This window comes from Ixodes scapularis, unplaced genomic scaffold, assembly GCF_016920785.2.
Source record: "Ixodes scapularis isolate PalLabHiFi unplaced genomic scaffold, ASM1692078v2 PGA_scaffold0__279_contigs__length_252992795, whole genome shotgun sequence".
Lineage (NCBI taxonomy): Eukaryota > Metazoa > Arthropoda > Arachnida > Ixodida > Ixodidae > Ixodes > Ixodes scapularis.
This window is the reverse complement of record NW_024609835.1, coordinates 39,095,826-39,112,824: the sequence shown is the minus strand read 5'-3', so window position 1 is coordinate 39,112,824 and position 16,999 is coordinate 39,095,826. Positions and strand designations below refer to the sequence as shown.

The window sequence follows — 16,999 nt, the reverse complement described above, 5'->3', positions numbered from 1 at the left end:
AACCGAACGCATAAAGTGTGGAGTGAGGTGGCGGTTAGAGTCCGCCATTCTGCAGGGCTTCCGCAGCTCCCAGCAAAAAGCAGTCTTTCGAAAGGGGTCTATCTTAAAACGTTTAGAGTACCTCAATGTTGCTCGCCAGCGGCGCTTTCCTAGCGCGGCGACGCCCTTTGGGAGGGCAAATGTCACCTTTTCGGCCGCGGCCGCTTTTTTGCCTTCAGTGATGTGTTGACCTCGTATACGTAAGACCATTCGGTCGGCTTCTGTCTGTGAAAAGGCCGAATTGTGATGTGCTCGTTGATGTCGGGATACATTATTCCAAGTAGAGGCATCCTTCACCGGTTATTGCGACGATTCATCGCAATCGCTGCCATATGTACAGTGCTAATCACACTTATCTATAACGCGCGAGCGTGCGGCTTTCTCCGGGGAGCGCTAGACTGGTGGCATTCGCGGAAACTAAGCTAGTCACGTGGCGCAACATGGAACGGCCCGCTCGAGGGGTGTCCTGCCCACTCCATCAGCTTGATAAGCGATAAAAGTAAAGTGCTTTATGATATATTTTTGTTTTTTGATGACGACATCGTTGATACGCCTTCATGCTTTAGTGTGTTCATTGTTCGAGCAATGACTTGTAAAAAGCGTGCGAGCAGCCTTCCGCGTTCGCCGCCAGCTCATAGAGTGGGCAGGACACCCCTCGAGCGGGCCGTTCCATGTTGCGCCACGTGACTAGCTTAGTTTCCGCGAATGCCACCAGTCTAGCGCTCCCCTGAGGAAGCCGCACGCTCGCGCGTTATAGACAAGTGTGATTAGCACTGTACATCCCGCAGCCCAAAAACATCAACGCACTCTAAACACGGTACGCATTCCGCTGTTGGTAGTTTGTTGGCTAAGAGTTTGCTTAGAAGAAAGCTATACACTAGCTTTGTGTGTTTGACCTTTTTCTGTGTTTTAATGCTTGTTCTTGCAGTTTTTGAGTACACTGTCCCTTACTCATTCTTTCAGGACGAACGGTAATAAAAGATTACTTCGTTTATCTGAGTTGGATGTTCATATCTATAGCCGCTTCTTAATGCCAAAGAAAAACTGAGGTTTTAGTAGGCGTGTACTGTAATTGTTTGACTTATTTGTTTAGTAGTTCTATATACTCAGCTTAGCCTCTACAAGAGATTGTCATAATATTGCTTCTGTTCATGATTGTGGAAGTTAAAAATTCTGTACTTATCTACGAGTAAAGAAACCTTTTGCAAGACATATTGATTGGTATGAACGGAAACATTAATGTAGACTGCAATTACCACAAATGTAAAATTGTTTTATATTTCTGTTTTATATAAGCGCCATACAGCACGTGCGTCAGGTTAGGAACTGAATGTTTTCAACAGAACACGAATGACGTCAGAGCCCTTCAATTTTAAGTATTTTATGTTACATGAGATCGCCAGCTGTATTCTACGCACTGTTCAAATTTTAGCAAATAGCACACACACACACAAAACGCCCGCTTGTTGCTATAGCTCTCCTGTCGGGTGTGCTGGAGACAGATGGACAAAACAAAACAAAAACAAATTGTAATTTATACGCCACTGGTATTATCCAGGGCGCCATATGACTGCGATGAAAATAACGCGTGGCATATAGATCAAACTCATGCTCACGTATTTGCGCAGGTACTCTTGAATAATTTTTAACTACTTATATTTGAGCCAGCAATTGAAGGGTGAGTACTTTTTATTTTGCTATTAATTTAAGATCCACGTTGCATTTTTTTAGTTAGTATACTTTGCATAAAGCAGTTATGAAAAATATCGTTCGTATGCCCGTTTGCAGGAAAGTTGTCTAAAAACGGCCACGCAGATTTCTCAATGCAACGGTAATCCGGAAACTTACATATTTCAGTTATTTAAGAATAACATGTGCACTCGTTTTTTTGCAAAATCTCGAAATGCAGTCGTGTAGCCGATGCTCGGGTCACGATGTGAGCGTGTGTTTATAAGATGTATCCTAAACTGTGCAGTTTAGTAAATCAAGGGTAGAACTCTCTGGGATGAAATAATCATGAATTATTATATTTCAGTTAGTAGGATGTATACATTTTATACCTGAATATTTAACGAAAGGCAAAGATATAAAGGCTGGGACCCAGATCACATTATTGTTTAAAAGTTAAGTTCATAAAGCGCTTAGAATAAAAAATAAATGAATCCAAGTCTGAAATTTGATTTGATGAAAATGTAGAGTCGTGGTCTTGTGTGAATTTACATAATTATGTAATCCTTCTCAGTTGAGAATATATAATCGATTCAAGCAGTAAAGCACCCACACATTATTGTTTACTCTTTCGAAATGAGGAAGGAGACAGTAGCGTAGCAGTTTAAGGTGAAGTTTGAAGGGTGAAACCGTAGCGTTCCCTGAGATTATAGAATTGAATATACCGAAGAATACTTCAATGCCCTCCAGCCTTCGGTAGTGACTTGGTCAACAAGCAACCTTTACGCAGGCTGTACGTCATTACACTTATCCACCTCTAATAGCTTATGCGTAGACGTCGTTAGGAAGGCATAAGTTCAAAATCGATAATAAAGACACCCCTTTTACTATAATTTTTGCATTGAAACCAAACAGGAAAAAGGAAAAAAAAAACTCTTCGAGTTAATCAGTTTCGCTTTTTAAGAGGGTGTTCCACAATTTCACTTGGCCACCCGAATGTGCAGGTGGCCAAGTAGGCAGCCCTGCCGTGGCCGAACGGTTATCGTGCTTGGCTCCCACTTTGAGAGCCAGTTTTGATACTTGGCCGCGGTTATACCTTTTTGTTGTTTCTGTGAATGTCGCGTTCTGGTAAATTTGATATCCGTGTTGCGTATTCGAGGTTAGAATGTTCTGCGCGCCGAACCTTCTACGCCGATTGTTCCAGAAGACTACGCCTGTACATAAGGGGCTGCGCGTGGCGAGCTAGAGTTAGTCTCACCCCAGCGTTCGATCCTGCTGTTTTGCCGCCATCTACGCCAGCGACGCCAGCGTTTTTTTTTTCTGTTTTGTTTTGGGCGCAAGTTTGCCCCATTTAACGTTTAGTTTCCTTCAGTTTTTATCGCCTCACGAATTGTCGTTCGTGACAATATTAAACGAATTAACCCCGTACGATTAAACTTTTGATCAATTATCAACATATATTTACGCCTCTTGTTAGGTTAGCAGTGCTTATATATCGCAAGGTCTATGCCACATGAACGATATAATAAGGAAGTAACGATATTAAGAAAACGTTTGCTGTAGGGTTCATCACCTAAAAATTCATATTTTTGTTTTAAATGGTCAAAACCGATGTACAGTGTACTTCGCATTGGCTTAAGCCTATTTCGGTATTTCAATATATGAAACAAACTGGATGATTTATAAAAGTGTAGTGCGACACCGAACAGAACAAGTTTCGACGACCTAGAAGAGAAAAAAGTCTTTTGGTTACTTCGTGTACTGGATGTTTCTCTGTGCGCGAAACCGAAGAAGCGTGTGGTGGTGCTATCACAATATGTAATGCCTGTTGTATCTTAAATTTATTCGCAATTACTAAAAAAAAAGAAAAGGCGAGGTCTTTTTATTTGCTGTACGGGCTTTTTGGGTGTTGTGAACGTAAAATTAATCCTGTAAAATTTGCATCACTGTGGGGTCACAGGTACCAATGCATCTTGCAGGGCTCTTTCAAACATGCAAGCGATAAACTCAATAATGCTGCTGGTGTTCTTTGCTTGCCCCATTCATCGAAGCGAATCAAGCACCCCAAGTAACCCAACGAAACAATTTTTCGACGTAAGAATCGCTTTCCTATATCTGTGCTAATCGCGAATTTTTGTCGCTATATAAAAGCATTAGTGAGGCTATGTAGGAGATGTTTCAACATACGATCCGAATCTTTTAAATATCAAATGAAAAACAAAGCTAAAAGCAGAATAGACAAAATATTTTCCCTTTTTATCCGGACCTATTTATTTTTAACCTTGTTAGTCACGGGGAGTAAAGCCCAAATTAGTTTGGCAACCTCTCATGATCTCTGGCAGCCGCAGAAATATGATGGACATTATTTCCTACTCCTCCGCATAACTTTTTTTTTTAGAAAATACAAAACGCTAAGTTGAGATACTAAAGCAAGACTACATTTTTTTACAAAGTAGGCTTGGTTTTAGTCAGTCTTTCAAGGAGCATGATCGACACTTCACATTATCCAAGTGAAGATCCACACTGAATTGAAGCTAACTCAATGCAATATCACTTAAACTCACAATCTGGTACTCAAGTAGTGCATTCTTTTCAAATCCTAAATTTACTAACATATCTAGTTTAGGCATAATTGGGGTTCCAATGATAACATTTTTTTGGCAAAAAACCGTTTTAATATTTGACTGAATATTGTCTATATAACAAGATGTTTTTGGGGGTGATGAAGCAGGTAAGCTGGCAGAGCTTTGAGGGGATCACGTATAATAGGGTGGATGAAGTCATGGCCAACAGTACATATAAAGTTTTTAATCTAGAAAATTTTTGATGAACAAAAAATAATCGTAGATTAACTTTCGTTCCCATGTTTTTAACAAATCAAGCCGCCTTATTCTTCCTAATATAAATCTCGCAGCATGAGCCTCGTGACTTGAGCCACCCACTGGTCCTTGCAAAGTTACTTCGTATAATATATTTCCAGGGCCATATTTCTCTTAAAAAAGTTTAGGATTATTTTTGTCAATAATGAACAACCTGTATTTATGTATTTTCGTTTCTTTTATTTTATTAGTGAGCAACCTAGTGCACCTTTTTACAAACATAAATATACTAATCCGATACCTTACGGAGTTATAGCTAAGCCGGTAGTGTAATAACTAAAAGCAATTAATAATTTCATTTGCAAGTTAGACTTAACAAATCGAACATGAAATCGCCATCAAACTCGAACTTCTTAAGTTGTAAATAATGCGGCATGGCCGAATCTTCAAATTTGCGCGTGAGTGCACGAGACTTTATCCTTGCGCTTCTTGTAGCGTGGCGTCTATCTCGTCTTCTTTTTATGTTGCTGGTCGCTATACTTGTTTCAAGTAAACATCGCAAAGGTGTTTTGTGTTTTTTGTTTATACATATATTTCAACAATATTTGGCCAAAACTAAGTCAGCGTTTTTCACGGTATGAGGTATAGCTGTGCGGAACATTATAAATACGAAAAATTCAATTCATAAATTTAGCACCGAAACACTACTGAAAATCTTGCAACAATCTGTTTCTATGTGAAAACTTTAGTCAAACACTTGTTTGTTATTATTGACTTAAGTTTACTTAGTGAATAAAACGAATGCAAGTTGTGAATAAGCTTTAAAACCGCGAGTAAAAGTAAGCTATTTTTCTTTTTGTTTTTCAAAGGACACAATTCAGCGAATGTCAGGAGTAACTGCTTAGTAGCGCGAACGCAATAATTGACTTTCCAACGAATACAATGTTGCTTTTCAAGGATATTCAAACAAGGCCAGTGCTGACATATCAGTGCTACCAAAGTGGCAACAGCATTGATGCACCAGGCTCCGTCAACTACACGATTCTCTGGTACGGGATCGATAAAAATGCTGATGCCTTCTTTGGCCAAACGTGGTCCGCGATAAACGGAACGCCTGACTCCTACACTCGGTACGTATATTCTATTAACTATGTCTACAGAGGAAAATAGTTAAAAAATGAGATATCAATGAACGCCTTCAGCTGGTGATAAATGGTTTAGTCTAGTGATTTCTCCACGTAGAACTGCTTTTACTATGAGATTTTATCCCAAGCGTTTTAATGAATAAAATATGTTGAAATGTTCGTCATCACAGGGGTCAGTTTGCATTATTGGTTTTACAATATAATCCTTATTTTAAACTGACTCAGTATGCAGTAAAAATGCCGTTTCTAAACTATACATTTTCAAAAAATAAGTTCTATAAAATCCAATCATATAGTCCAATCACTACTCAGCTAGAGTCTAGATGTGCAAGAAAACCACTCACAGAAAAGTGCACTTATCAAATATGTATAATTTTTTTTCTGATTCTTGTCATGGGTCCGAGTGAATTCTTAATGGCGGTAAAACAACCGTAAAGCTCGCGTTGAGTGCTGCATTCTTTGAAAGGCCATTATCTAAAAACTTGTGAGCCCAACTGTGTTTAGATTATGTGTTTAGAATTCATAAAATTTAACTTTAAATGTTCACGTTCATATCGGTGCAAGCAAATTTAATATCAGCGTGTTGTTATACATTTTTTAGACATCCCGCAACGTTCTGCGCAATGTACTACAATATCGCACATTCGATTGTCAATGCTAGTGGTCTGCATGCGCCGTTGCTCTTTATTACCCGTAGATTTGCGAAGTGGTTTACGAAAACTTCGCATTGCTGGACGATCCCTATATCGTGGAAGCTAGAGAAATTTCAAAACACCATGCAGAGTTGGTGACAAAAATGGCACTACAACCTCTTCTGTTTTGACACAAACCCCGCATGGTGTAGTGGGGGGGGGGGGGGGGGGGGGGGGGGGAGGGAGGGGAGAGATCTAGAATTTTATTTACTGATTTTAAAAGGATAGATCAATCCCTAATATATATATATATACAGGGTGTTTCAGAGAACGCAGGCCAAATCGCTCCTGCGAAAACTACTAATCGGAACGAAAAAAGGCTTGTAGCTTTTTGGTCCTGGGCCAGCGGCCCATTTAGGAAAATTATTAAAGTTTGGGATAATTAAGTTGTTAATTATTTTTGCGTAATTAACTTTTTAATATTGTGCTTAAGGGCGTGGTTTAAATTAGAAAATTGCTCAGCATCACCGAAAAGCACTAAATCAACAAATTGCAGAACGATTTAAGTCACAAATTCGACGGGTTTTTAAGTTTCGGTTTCTATCGGAGCGTATCTCGGCCCCGGCGGCACCTCGCCCGCCCCGTGGAGAGATAGTGCAACCAACCTTTGCAGCTCTGTCATCGCGCGACGGAGCAGAGGCTGGTTCCACTATCTCTCCGCGGTGCCGCCGGGGCCGAGTTGCGCTCCGATAGCAAACCGAAACTTAAAAACCCGTCGAATTTGTGCGGTTTTCCAGAAGGCCGTAAAATGCTTCGCGTCACTTCTATCGTTCTGCAATTTGTTGATTTAGTGTTTTTCGATGATGCTGAGCAATTTTCTAATTTACACCATGCCCTTAAACACAATAATAAAAAGTTAATTACGCAAAAACAATTAACAACTTAATTATCCCGGACTTTAATCATTTTCCTAAATGGGCCCCTGGGCAAGGACCAAAACGCCACAAGCCTTTTTTCGTTGCGATGGGGAGTTTTCGCTGGAGCGATTTGGCCTGCGTTTTCTGAAACACCCTGTATATATATATATATATATATATATATATATATATATATATATATATATATATATATATATATATATATATATATATATATATATATATATATAACAGTGTAATATTATTACATTCTCATCTAAATTTCTCACAAATGATACATTTTATGTCGAATAATTCCTGCTCCTCTCATACGTTACAAAACTACCTGAACACCTATGCAACCTAAAAAAAATCAGCGTCATTATTGTTTTTGTAACAGTCTCTTCAGCTATAAATAACCCCTCGCGTTCCTACAGTTTTCACGTTTGGGAGAAGTGCTATAATGAATGTATAATGTTGTTAGACATAAGAAGATGAAGCGGAGGCTGGCCATACGCTCTCAGTTTGTGGTCAACGAGCTCGTCGCTCCGAACACCCGCAATACCAAGTCTCAATCTCTGATTAAATCATCGATATAAACACCGTCACATGCGGTGGATGTGAGCGACGTTCCCAAACTTTTTGTCGTTAATTCCATACTGGAGTTGCGTAGTGGACATACAGTTACCAGGAAGTCACAACAAGCAAGCCCTTCTAAAAGGTTACCATCTCTCGTACCTTTCCACCATCTCCGACCGTCAAGAACCGACAACGTGATCCACCAGTTTTGCTGGCTCTCCTAAGACCGATGTCTACGACAGGTTGAGAGCCATGATCGTGCAACTCCCCACAACAGAAGGGAGGACAGATACTAACTGGCCGATGTCGTGTTCTTTTTCAAGGTTACTGCGTTTCTATGATTTGACCACGATGAATGTGGAATTGACCCGTTGGACGTCTTCGCAGCCACAATCTCTGAGGCCTTCGGAAAACAAGAACGTAAACAGCAAGCAAAAGACAAGCCGGCCCAACGATTTTACCCTCCCACAGAATCTTCCACCCCTTACGTTGACGACGTCCTCCATCTTTGTAATTGACTGGATTCCCAAATGACACAGGAAGACCGTATTCGAAACCTCTTCAAGGGGCTATCCCAAGACCTTTTCACCATCGTCGCTTCCAAGTCACATGTGAAAGCTCATTGGAGAGTGCAAGAAATACGAAAAGCTGCAAAGTGTAGGCGTATCAAACACACCCTTCGAACGCCTGCCAGAGATATAACTTGCAGCTGATGCAAGTGTCGACTTGCCTCCATTGATCTGCAGCATCACAGCATCATTCGTGATGAGCTGCGTTCATTTCTTGACCAGCTGCACGCATCTCCGGACGTAACCCAACCCCGTCCTCAAGCCCAAAGTATCCAAAAAGTTGTCCAGGACGAGCTTCAACAGCACTTGCGTTCTTCACACCGTCGACTACAAAGTATGTTCCTGTATTATCCTTAAAACCACTCTTACGCTCTACGCCATATTATTCACAATAATACTACCAAATTTCCCATCTCAATCCGGCTGTCCCAACGTCACGAACCTACGCACCACGTCGTAGAAGTAGAATAAGGAGAACTGACCATCAGTGACCCATCTTGTCCACTGCTGTTTACGCGGTCACTTCGCTCGCCACTGCCGCCGGCGCCTGGATATTGATGAGTATTATTTCCGATAACCTTACCAGCGTTACTTTGTCGATGACGACAACAATTCTTCTGATTCCCAGCCCCCAGCTCTCTTTCCTCAGCGTGACAACCGCAGAGGCCGATCACCGTCTCTCTACCAATGACACCAACGCTCTTTGTCGCCCCTCAAATTCGCCGCCGCGTCAATTCCGACCTCACACTAAAACCTACAGCCTGCGTTGCCACCGGAGGCAAGGCTAGAGAACCAAACTACGATATAAATCCTTCTAGGAACGGCCAAACTGCTGCTGCTGTTGAAATTGATGGACAAACGCTGGTAAGCCTCGTAGACGCTGGCGCCGCCAAATCATCTATTTGTGAAAGTTTCCGACGACGCTTACAAAAAGTATTGACGCCAGCACCTGGACAACATTTACATAAGAGAAATGGAGCGTTGATTCGTCCCCTCGGTTGCTCGACGCTCTCGCTAAGCCTTGGCTCCCATCGCTACGGCATCGTCTTCACAGCAGGGGCGGATCCAAGGGGGGACGACGGGGGTGGCCGCCCCATCACCCCCCCCCCCCCCCCCAAACAAAGTCGATTCCCTTTCCTCTCCCCCTTTGGAGGGCAATTTGCCATGGGTAGAGCCCCGTTGCACAAGAAAGAATGGAAGGATAGTATCCTTAGAAATTTTCCGTCCCCCCCCCCTAAAAAAACAACAAAAAAAACGGAGTTCTGGATCCGCCCCTGCTTCACAGTCCTTTCAAACTGTGTGGCTGATGTAATACTGGGGCGAGACGCCAACTGCTGCCGTCATTAAAGCGTGAGCTGCATTTAAACAGTTGTAATACAAACGAACCTCTTGATGTTCACCATGTCGTCCTCCGCACTAGAGCCTACATAATCACCCCTTAATTTACAGCTGTCGCCGTAGCACTCAAGACCAATACCGTATTTACTCACATAATAAACGCACTCGCATAATAAAGACACTCGCATAATAAATGCACCCCCCACAACGGCCATCATTATTTTGAATTTGTTTTCTCTTGCCGGTAATTAACGCACCTCCAATTTTCGGATCCGCGAGTCTCGAATTGCGCCCAATTCAGTAAGCCACCAAGCCAGTTTTCTTTTGCCGCCAAGCGGTCAGGCCAAGTCAAGCCAAGTCAAGCCAAGCCAGGCTGCTCACGTAATGGCCACAAGCGCGCAGTTGCGGTAGTTACGGAAGTGATCAACCGTGAAACCGAGTGTCGCGCACACCCGACGAAGCTTGAATCGAGGAATTGCCGAGCCCCGGACATTCTTCGGGTATCGGATGCATTGATCAGGCCGTCGTCTGTGATCCGCTTTCGGACAGTGAAACCCTGAAAGTAGTTAGCCCTAATTTCACATACTCCAAGTAAATGCGTTTATTTAATCCGCAACAGAACGACACAGCGAGGTGCACGTTGCGCTGTAGGTTGAGAATGTGTGGTAGCCGCTTCGTGAGGGAAACTTGATCCGTGCGAGCAGGCTTCGCGGGTCGGCGGCTGGACTTCGTACAAGTTCTTGTCTCCGTGAACGAAACTTGATCCATGCGAGCGGGCTTCGCCGGTTTGGGGGTTGGACTTCGTACAAGTTCTTATACGCGTAGTTGCGGATTATGCCTGAGCGTGCCCCGCCGGATACTAGCAATATATATCGCCTAAGAACGGTCGTGTTGCTTTTCGTGCTGAATGAGCTTCATAGGGCGCTTTTCCTTCGGCAAAAGGCGCCCCGAAAGCGGCCTAAAAAGGTTTGCAATTTGTAAAGCATGTTTTTTGTGGCGCGCCCCGACCAGCCTGGGGTGCACATCCATCACTGGAGACGCGCCACAGTACCTTGCCGTGTCATATTGGAGCCTAATATGACATTTGCACTAATTGTGCAAATGCAAAAATTTTACCCCGTGTAATAAACGCCCCCCACCCCCTCGAATATGGGTCAATTTCCGGGAAAAAAAGTGCGTTCATTATGCGAGTAAATACGTATCCCCTTCCGGAGAGTTTACGGTTTTGTTGAGCCATTGCATGAAACAACGTTTGCTCCCACCGTACTTTACCGTCGCTGTACTGGAAAGCCGAGCTCATATGTATGTTACCAACGCCTCCACGGAGCCGCTTATATTACATCAAGGAGTAGTTATCGCAACTATCCGGCCGCACTAACATGCTATCCTTGCCGTTTTGTCTCAAGACACGTGTCACGCTCAGTCACGGCGACTTTCCCAAATTGGCTGCTTTACCGACTCTATAATGTAGATGATCGACAGCAGATTAACCATTGACGGTCTTTGAAGTCTTCTAGGAGCTTATAGCAATTTATTTAACTTCGACCGGTCCATAAATCCAGACATCCATGGCACATCATCAAAGAGAAACAGGAAACGCAAGTCCATTAACAGCTGTCCATTCCGTATTTCACCTACGGAACGTAAAGTGATCCGAGACCATGTCACCCATATGTTGAATAAGAAAGTTATCCAGCCCTGGTCCAAATCTTGGTCCTCCCTCGTGGTTCTTGTGGAAGAAAAATTAAATACGACTCATGGCGTTTTTGTGTCGACTACCAGCACCTTAATAAGGTAACCAAAAATACGTTTATCCGCTCCCTCGCATCGATGACATGCTGGAGGCACATCAGGGCTCCTCCTTTTTTTCATCTGAAGACCTCAGTACTGATTATTGGCATATCCCGGTTGCCCGCGGTGATAAACCCAAAACTGGGTTCGTCCTGCCCCGACGGTACGCTCCAGTTTACTCTGATACCGTTTGGACTACGCAATGCTCCCCTGACGTTTCAGCGAATGATGGACCGTGTACTCTGTGGACCAATTTGGAACATCTTGTTTTGCTCTCTCGATGATGTCACTATTTTTTTCAGCAACATCTCCAGACAATCTAAATCGGCTCCGACAATTTTTAAACTGACGGCATTCGACCAGACCCAAGCAAGGTTCAAGCTGTGTTTGAGTTCCCCATTCCCAGAAACATGAAGGACATGCGGGCTTTCCTTCGACTGTGCACATACTTTATGAAATGTGTTCCACGTTTCTCGGATCTTGCCGAAACACATACCGAGCTGCTAGGACGTAACAAAACATACTAATAGGGATCCTCGCAAGACACAGTATTCCAATATCTTTAACGTGGCCTCGCACCTCGGTCAGTTTGACAAAGGCCCCGCAATCGAAATCCGAAAAGCTAGTATATATGGCATTAGGACAGTACTGGCTGAAAATATAAATCCTCGCCCACACGTCATTGCGTATGCAAGTCGAACTCTAAGTGTGAACAAAACTACTGGACCTAGAGCGTGCATGTTTAGGGCTCATATAGGAAATATCGAAATTCCGAAATTTTTTTTATGACATACACTTTAACATACTTACCGACTATCACCCCCTGTGCGAAATAGCAAGCCTTAATGATCTTTCTGGCCGTCTTGAGCGGTGGTCACTAAAAATTGAAGACTACGACTTCTGCGTTGTGTACAAGCCTGGAAGGTGCCAACTCGATCTCCACTGACTGTTCTGCTGTCCCTTGCCCAGTGACATTTTATCATCTGGTCCAAGTGACCACATTTATTCTATCGCTCTTTTAGGCACTATTGACATCGCATCGGCTCAAGCGTCTAATCTTAACTAAAGGCGATTGATTCAATGATTGGTAGTGCATTCCTGAGTCTGCCACGCGGCACACTCAACACAGAGCTCGTCTCTTCACCCTTCTTGACGGCTTCCGCAGCAGCGGCAATCGCAACAGCACAGTCGAAACTACGAGCAACGTCTACGACAATGGCTGCTCGTTGTTTATCGCAGCCTACAAAGAGACGTCATTCAAGCACACAACGACGCCGCTACGGCGGGGCACATCAGCTTTGCGAAGAATTTCGTGTACGTTCAAGCTACTTCTGTGACGGCATCTAAAGTACCATCTCTAAATATGTCTGCACATGCAACCAAGGTCAGCTGCACAAAACCCGAACAACACAGTCATCTGGCCCTTTGCAGTCAATATCGATCGACCCTTCCACACAATCTGAATAGTTTTCTTTGGTACTCTTTCTTTTTCTACAAACAATTACCGGCGCATAATTGTCGCAGTAGACCACCTGACCAGGCACGCTGAAACAACTTGTGTTCCAGACGCCACAGCCCAAGAAGTTGATCATAGTTTTCAAAACATTCTGCTGCGACAAAGATCGCCCCAGATAATAAGCGATGAGGCCACTCCTTTTATAGCTGAGCTTCTGCACACACAGCGAAAAAGTACACCCCTGGACGTGTAAACCGTTGTCCCAGGGCGGACTCCCCAAATGGTGTTCGTTTTACACGCGAGGCTCGGTGTATTTCGTTTGCACCCGAGGTCTCGTGTAAAATGAACATCTTTGAACGTGTACTTTGTTCTGCGATCACACGTCTAGGGGTGTTTTTTTACAATGGCGGCCGTTTGACGCAAGACGGGTTCTACGAGCGAGGCCCAGCGCTTTACACGGCTTTTCGCCGCAGCGAAAGCGTAGTTTGCACGTGTTCGTTCGTAATCGTCCATACGTGCTGAAATACCACAAGCATTCACCCCCAAGCGCCGACGCCGTATCCATTACGGCGATTACGCGACAGTGGGAGCGACCATCGACTGCATCCAGCAGCGTGCTTCCCCATCGAGCAGGTCTCGTTCGCGTGGCGGTTCAGCCGATCGCCGAGGCCTCAAGCCGGTTGCATTGTCACCGACGCCGGGTAATTTCCACAGCAGTTATCTTTTCGCGACCACAGACATGAACTTTATTGAAAAAGCCCGTTTGCCGCGAGCGACGACGAATAGCTCCGACACCGACCCTACCCGACCGGCGTTACCGACGTCCCGCTCACCTCTTTACCGCGAGCAAAGTTGTACGCGACGTTTCGACGTATCCACTCATATCTCGTGTGTACGCAAATTTTGCGGCTTTCCGGGTACGAATCGGCTACCGAAACGGCCAGCGAACGAAGACGAACTGAACGCCGGCGCTATGCGCCATTTAAACACGCGGTTACTTTTCTACTAGACTGTAGCTATGTGGTGTGGTTCCTTACACATAAATGGACTACGTACAAACAAAGCTAAAATAAAATTGGGCGGCTGCTTGCGCCACCTAGTGAGTATGCGGAAAACTACAAAAATGAAGGACATTTCGGCATTGGAGGAAGGGACACGCTCGAACACGGACGGCAGCATACCAACACATACATCACAGCACATACCACAAGGTCAACATACAAGCATCTACATACACAAACAACGAACAGAGGCAATAACAACCCGACACTCCTACTCAATCGTAATAGAAACCCGCTCGGTATATATAGCAGACTTTTTGTTTCAGCCGAAGGTCCGGTGACACCCCCCGTATTTTATATGAACGTAACGATATTACACAATTATTACTTATATAGTACGGCGACATAAATATAATTTGGGAAGGTACACATTTCTCTTAGTCTAGATTATAGCTAAAAGACACCCTATATTTAAAAAAAAATGTTTCGAGCTAGCCAAAATGTAGCAAAATCTGGTTTCGTTTTCGGAAGTTCGAGCGCTCAAGGCTGGAATGCGCTAGCGAAGTGTGTGCTTGCTTCTGTCAAACTATAATCCATTGTATGACGCTCTCAAAGCTGCTGGCTGCAGCCCCCGTCTTGGTTTAGGGTTTGATTTACGCGCGCTCCCGTGGAAATGAAATTATGCGCGCTCGAGTCGATATTATTGACAGCGTGAAGTATAAACCGAATGTAAACGATTTTGCGAGCGACGAGAACAGCGACGGCGACCCGCTTCGCTGACGCTCGGTCACTCGCGCGACGACGCAAGCCGCATGAAAGCGGAACGATGTTTTCTAGAAATCCAAAAACCGAGTGACGCGACGAGCGATAGTAAGAAATCTTCGTAATACGCCGCTGACTCGTCGCTGTCGCCGTCGCTCGCTAAATCGCTTTATGCAGTTCAGCCTTTATACTCACGCTAGTGCCGACCTGCATTACCCGCTGAGCCCAAGCAAGCGATAAGGATATTCAAATATGTCACAACAGTGGCGTGCATTCGCTAAGAAAACATATATCTCAAATTCCTGCAGTTTGACGTCGGGATCCGTTACTTGTTCTGCTGTCACCTTGGCGAAACGGTCACTAAAGAAAAACTAGTCCGTTTGTTTTATCAGAAATTATAAAAACCTTATCTAGCCACTGTTATGCACAAAAGCACTCTGGAATTTCATATAAATAGTTTAGAATAAACTGAACACAATCGGTAACTTAATTTTCCAACCATAATAATAAAAAAAAAATCTTAGAAAACAATGTATTTTTAAGGTGTTTCAAATAAAAAAAACTCAAAAAGGAGCCTTATTTCAGCTGCACTATCACGTAAATACTTTGGGAAAAAAATATCTATTGAGAAGTAGGTTTTGCAATCTCTAATTTGCTTCTTTCAACTTTCCAGTTACTTTATGCATACTTGCAGATTGTATCCTGACAAATCTAGACAAAATTGTATAAAAAGTAAGTCTATATAAAATTTATAGCTTAATTAAATTCACATTTGTTTGATAATGTTCAATCTTAAATATGAGTTTTAAATTTCACATCTATTATTACAAATGATTGAATTACATGCTGCTTGGTGCATGCTGTGCTGCCCCCCCCCCTTTTAAATATATATATCCTGTATATTTGCTGGTTAGTTGTTGTAAACCTCTTAATGTCGTGTTATTTGTTTGTTGTTGTAGGTGTGTGAATGCATATGTTGTACCCCACTCCTACTTGGGCCTTCAATGGCCAGTAGTATCCTCTAAATAAAATTAAAAAAAACAAGTGAGCAGTAAAAATCTGGAAGACAAAAGTAAACACAGAGCCGTGCAAAAAGGCATTCAGTATATGAAACAGATACAGATATGGGCCTCTGGCGGTCCATCGGTTCAGCCTCCACACCGCCTAAAGACGGCAGTGTTGCAATATTACGAACCAGCGCACAGGTAGACAGTTACCAAAAATCCAAACACAAAAAACTCACATCAGCGCTGTGCGAGTGTAAATGTTTGTGTATTTGGATTTTGAGTAACTGGTCTACCTGTGCGCTGGTTCGTAATTATGCCGTACCAACTCGCCCAATCTGCCGTATTAATAGTGTTGCAAAATACTTAGATCAACTATAATGCTAATGACTGCAGTGTATAAAAGCAAGCTACTCGTCGGAACGAGCTTGACGGTACGAGAATAAAGAGAATGTTTTCACAGTTAAACTCAGAGTCTGTTGCACCGTCTCTTCCGTCCTCAAGATCGAAAGTGCTACAGATTGGTGACCTGGACATGATGATTGACTCCGAGCACCTGCTATCCAGGGGAATGTTCTTCGTGGCCAAGGGCACGGCAATGGCTCTGCCTTTTCGGACGAAAATGCAGTAGGCACATATTCAACTTTCTCAGCCTCCACATCTGCAGCGCCTCCGCAACCACCTCTGCTCTGTCGCATCTAGCACCGGCATCTCCCAGCAATGGGCTGCGACCACCTTGCTTGCCCCACCGGCTTGGCAAGTGAATATTCATCGACATCTTCACACTGTTCACAAGGCATGTTGCTAGCCGACCAGGGTCTCCTCATCGTTGCCATGTCAGGCATTCGCTCTCAGTTCGGTTCCTCATCTTAGGGGATGTTGCATCGGCCCCGCAGTCGGCCGGCATCCCCCTTTCAGTCCGAGGCTGTACACTCCAAACTGATCGAGCCGGACTGAAAGCACGACAGGGTCGATTTCCCCCGTCTGCTGCCTCATTTCCTGACCTCGGCGTCAACTACCACGCACGGCTTCCAAACGCTCTCTTTCCTGCTCTCTAGTATGTCATCCTGCTTGCGATACATGTCAACAGCAACGACACCTCTCTGGAGCCGCAATCACTTCAACAAAATTGTGCCATTCCTCACAGTGCAGAGCTGAGGGCGATAGCTCTGCGGCAGTCTATCGGTTCAGCCTTGGCATCGCCAAAGATGACAGTGCTACTCATACTCGTCACCACGAGCTCAATGACATGAGAATAAACAGAATGTTTTTATTGCTC

At 43.8% G+C, this 16,999-nt stretch overlaps 1 protein-coding gene across 1 annotated transcript in view; it reads left to right on the top strand.

Annotated features, from left to right (window-relative positions):
- The first annotated feature begins 3,699 nt into the window (after positions 1-3,699).
- The window catches only part of LOC8042309, a 31,131-nt gene continuing 17,831 nt past the window's right edge, over positions 3,700-16,999 (top strand). Inside the window, exons 1-2 of the mRNA XM_029969598.4 lie at positions 3,700-3,801; positions 5,484-5,656. Of these exons, the coding sequence (XP_029825458.3) occupies positions 3,700-3,801; positions 5,484-5,656 (275 nt within the window). The remainder of the gene's footprint in view (positions 3,802-5,483; positions 5,657-16,999) is intronic.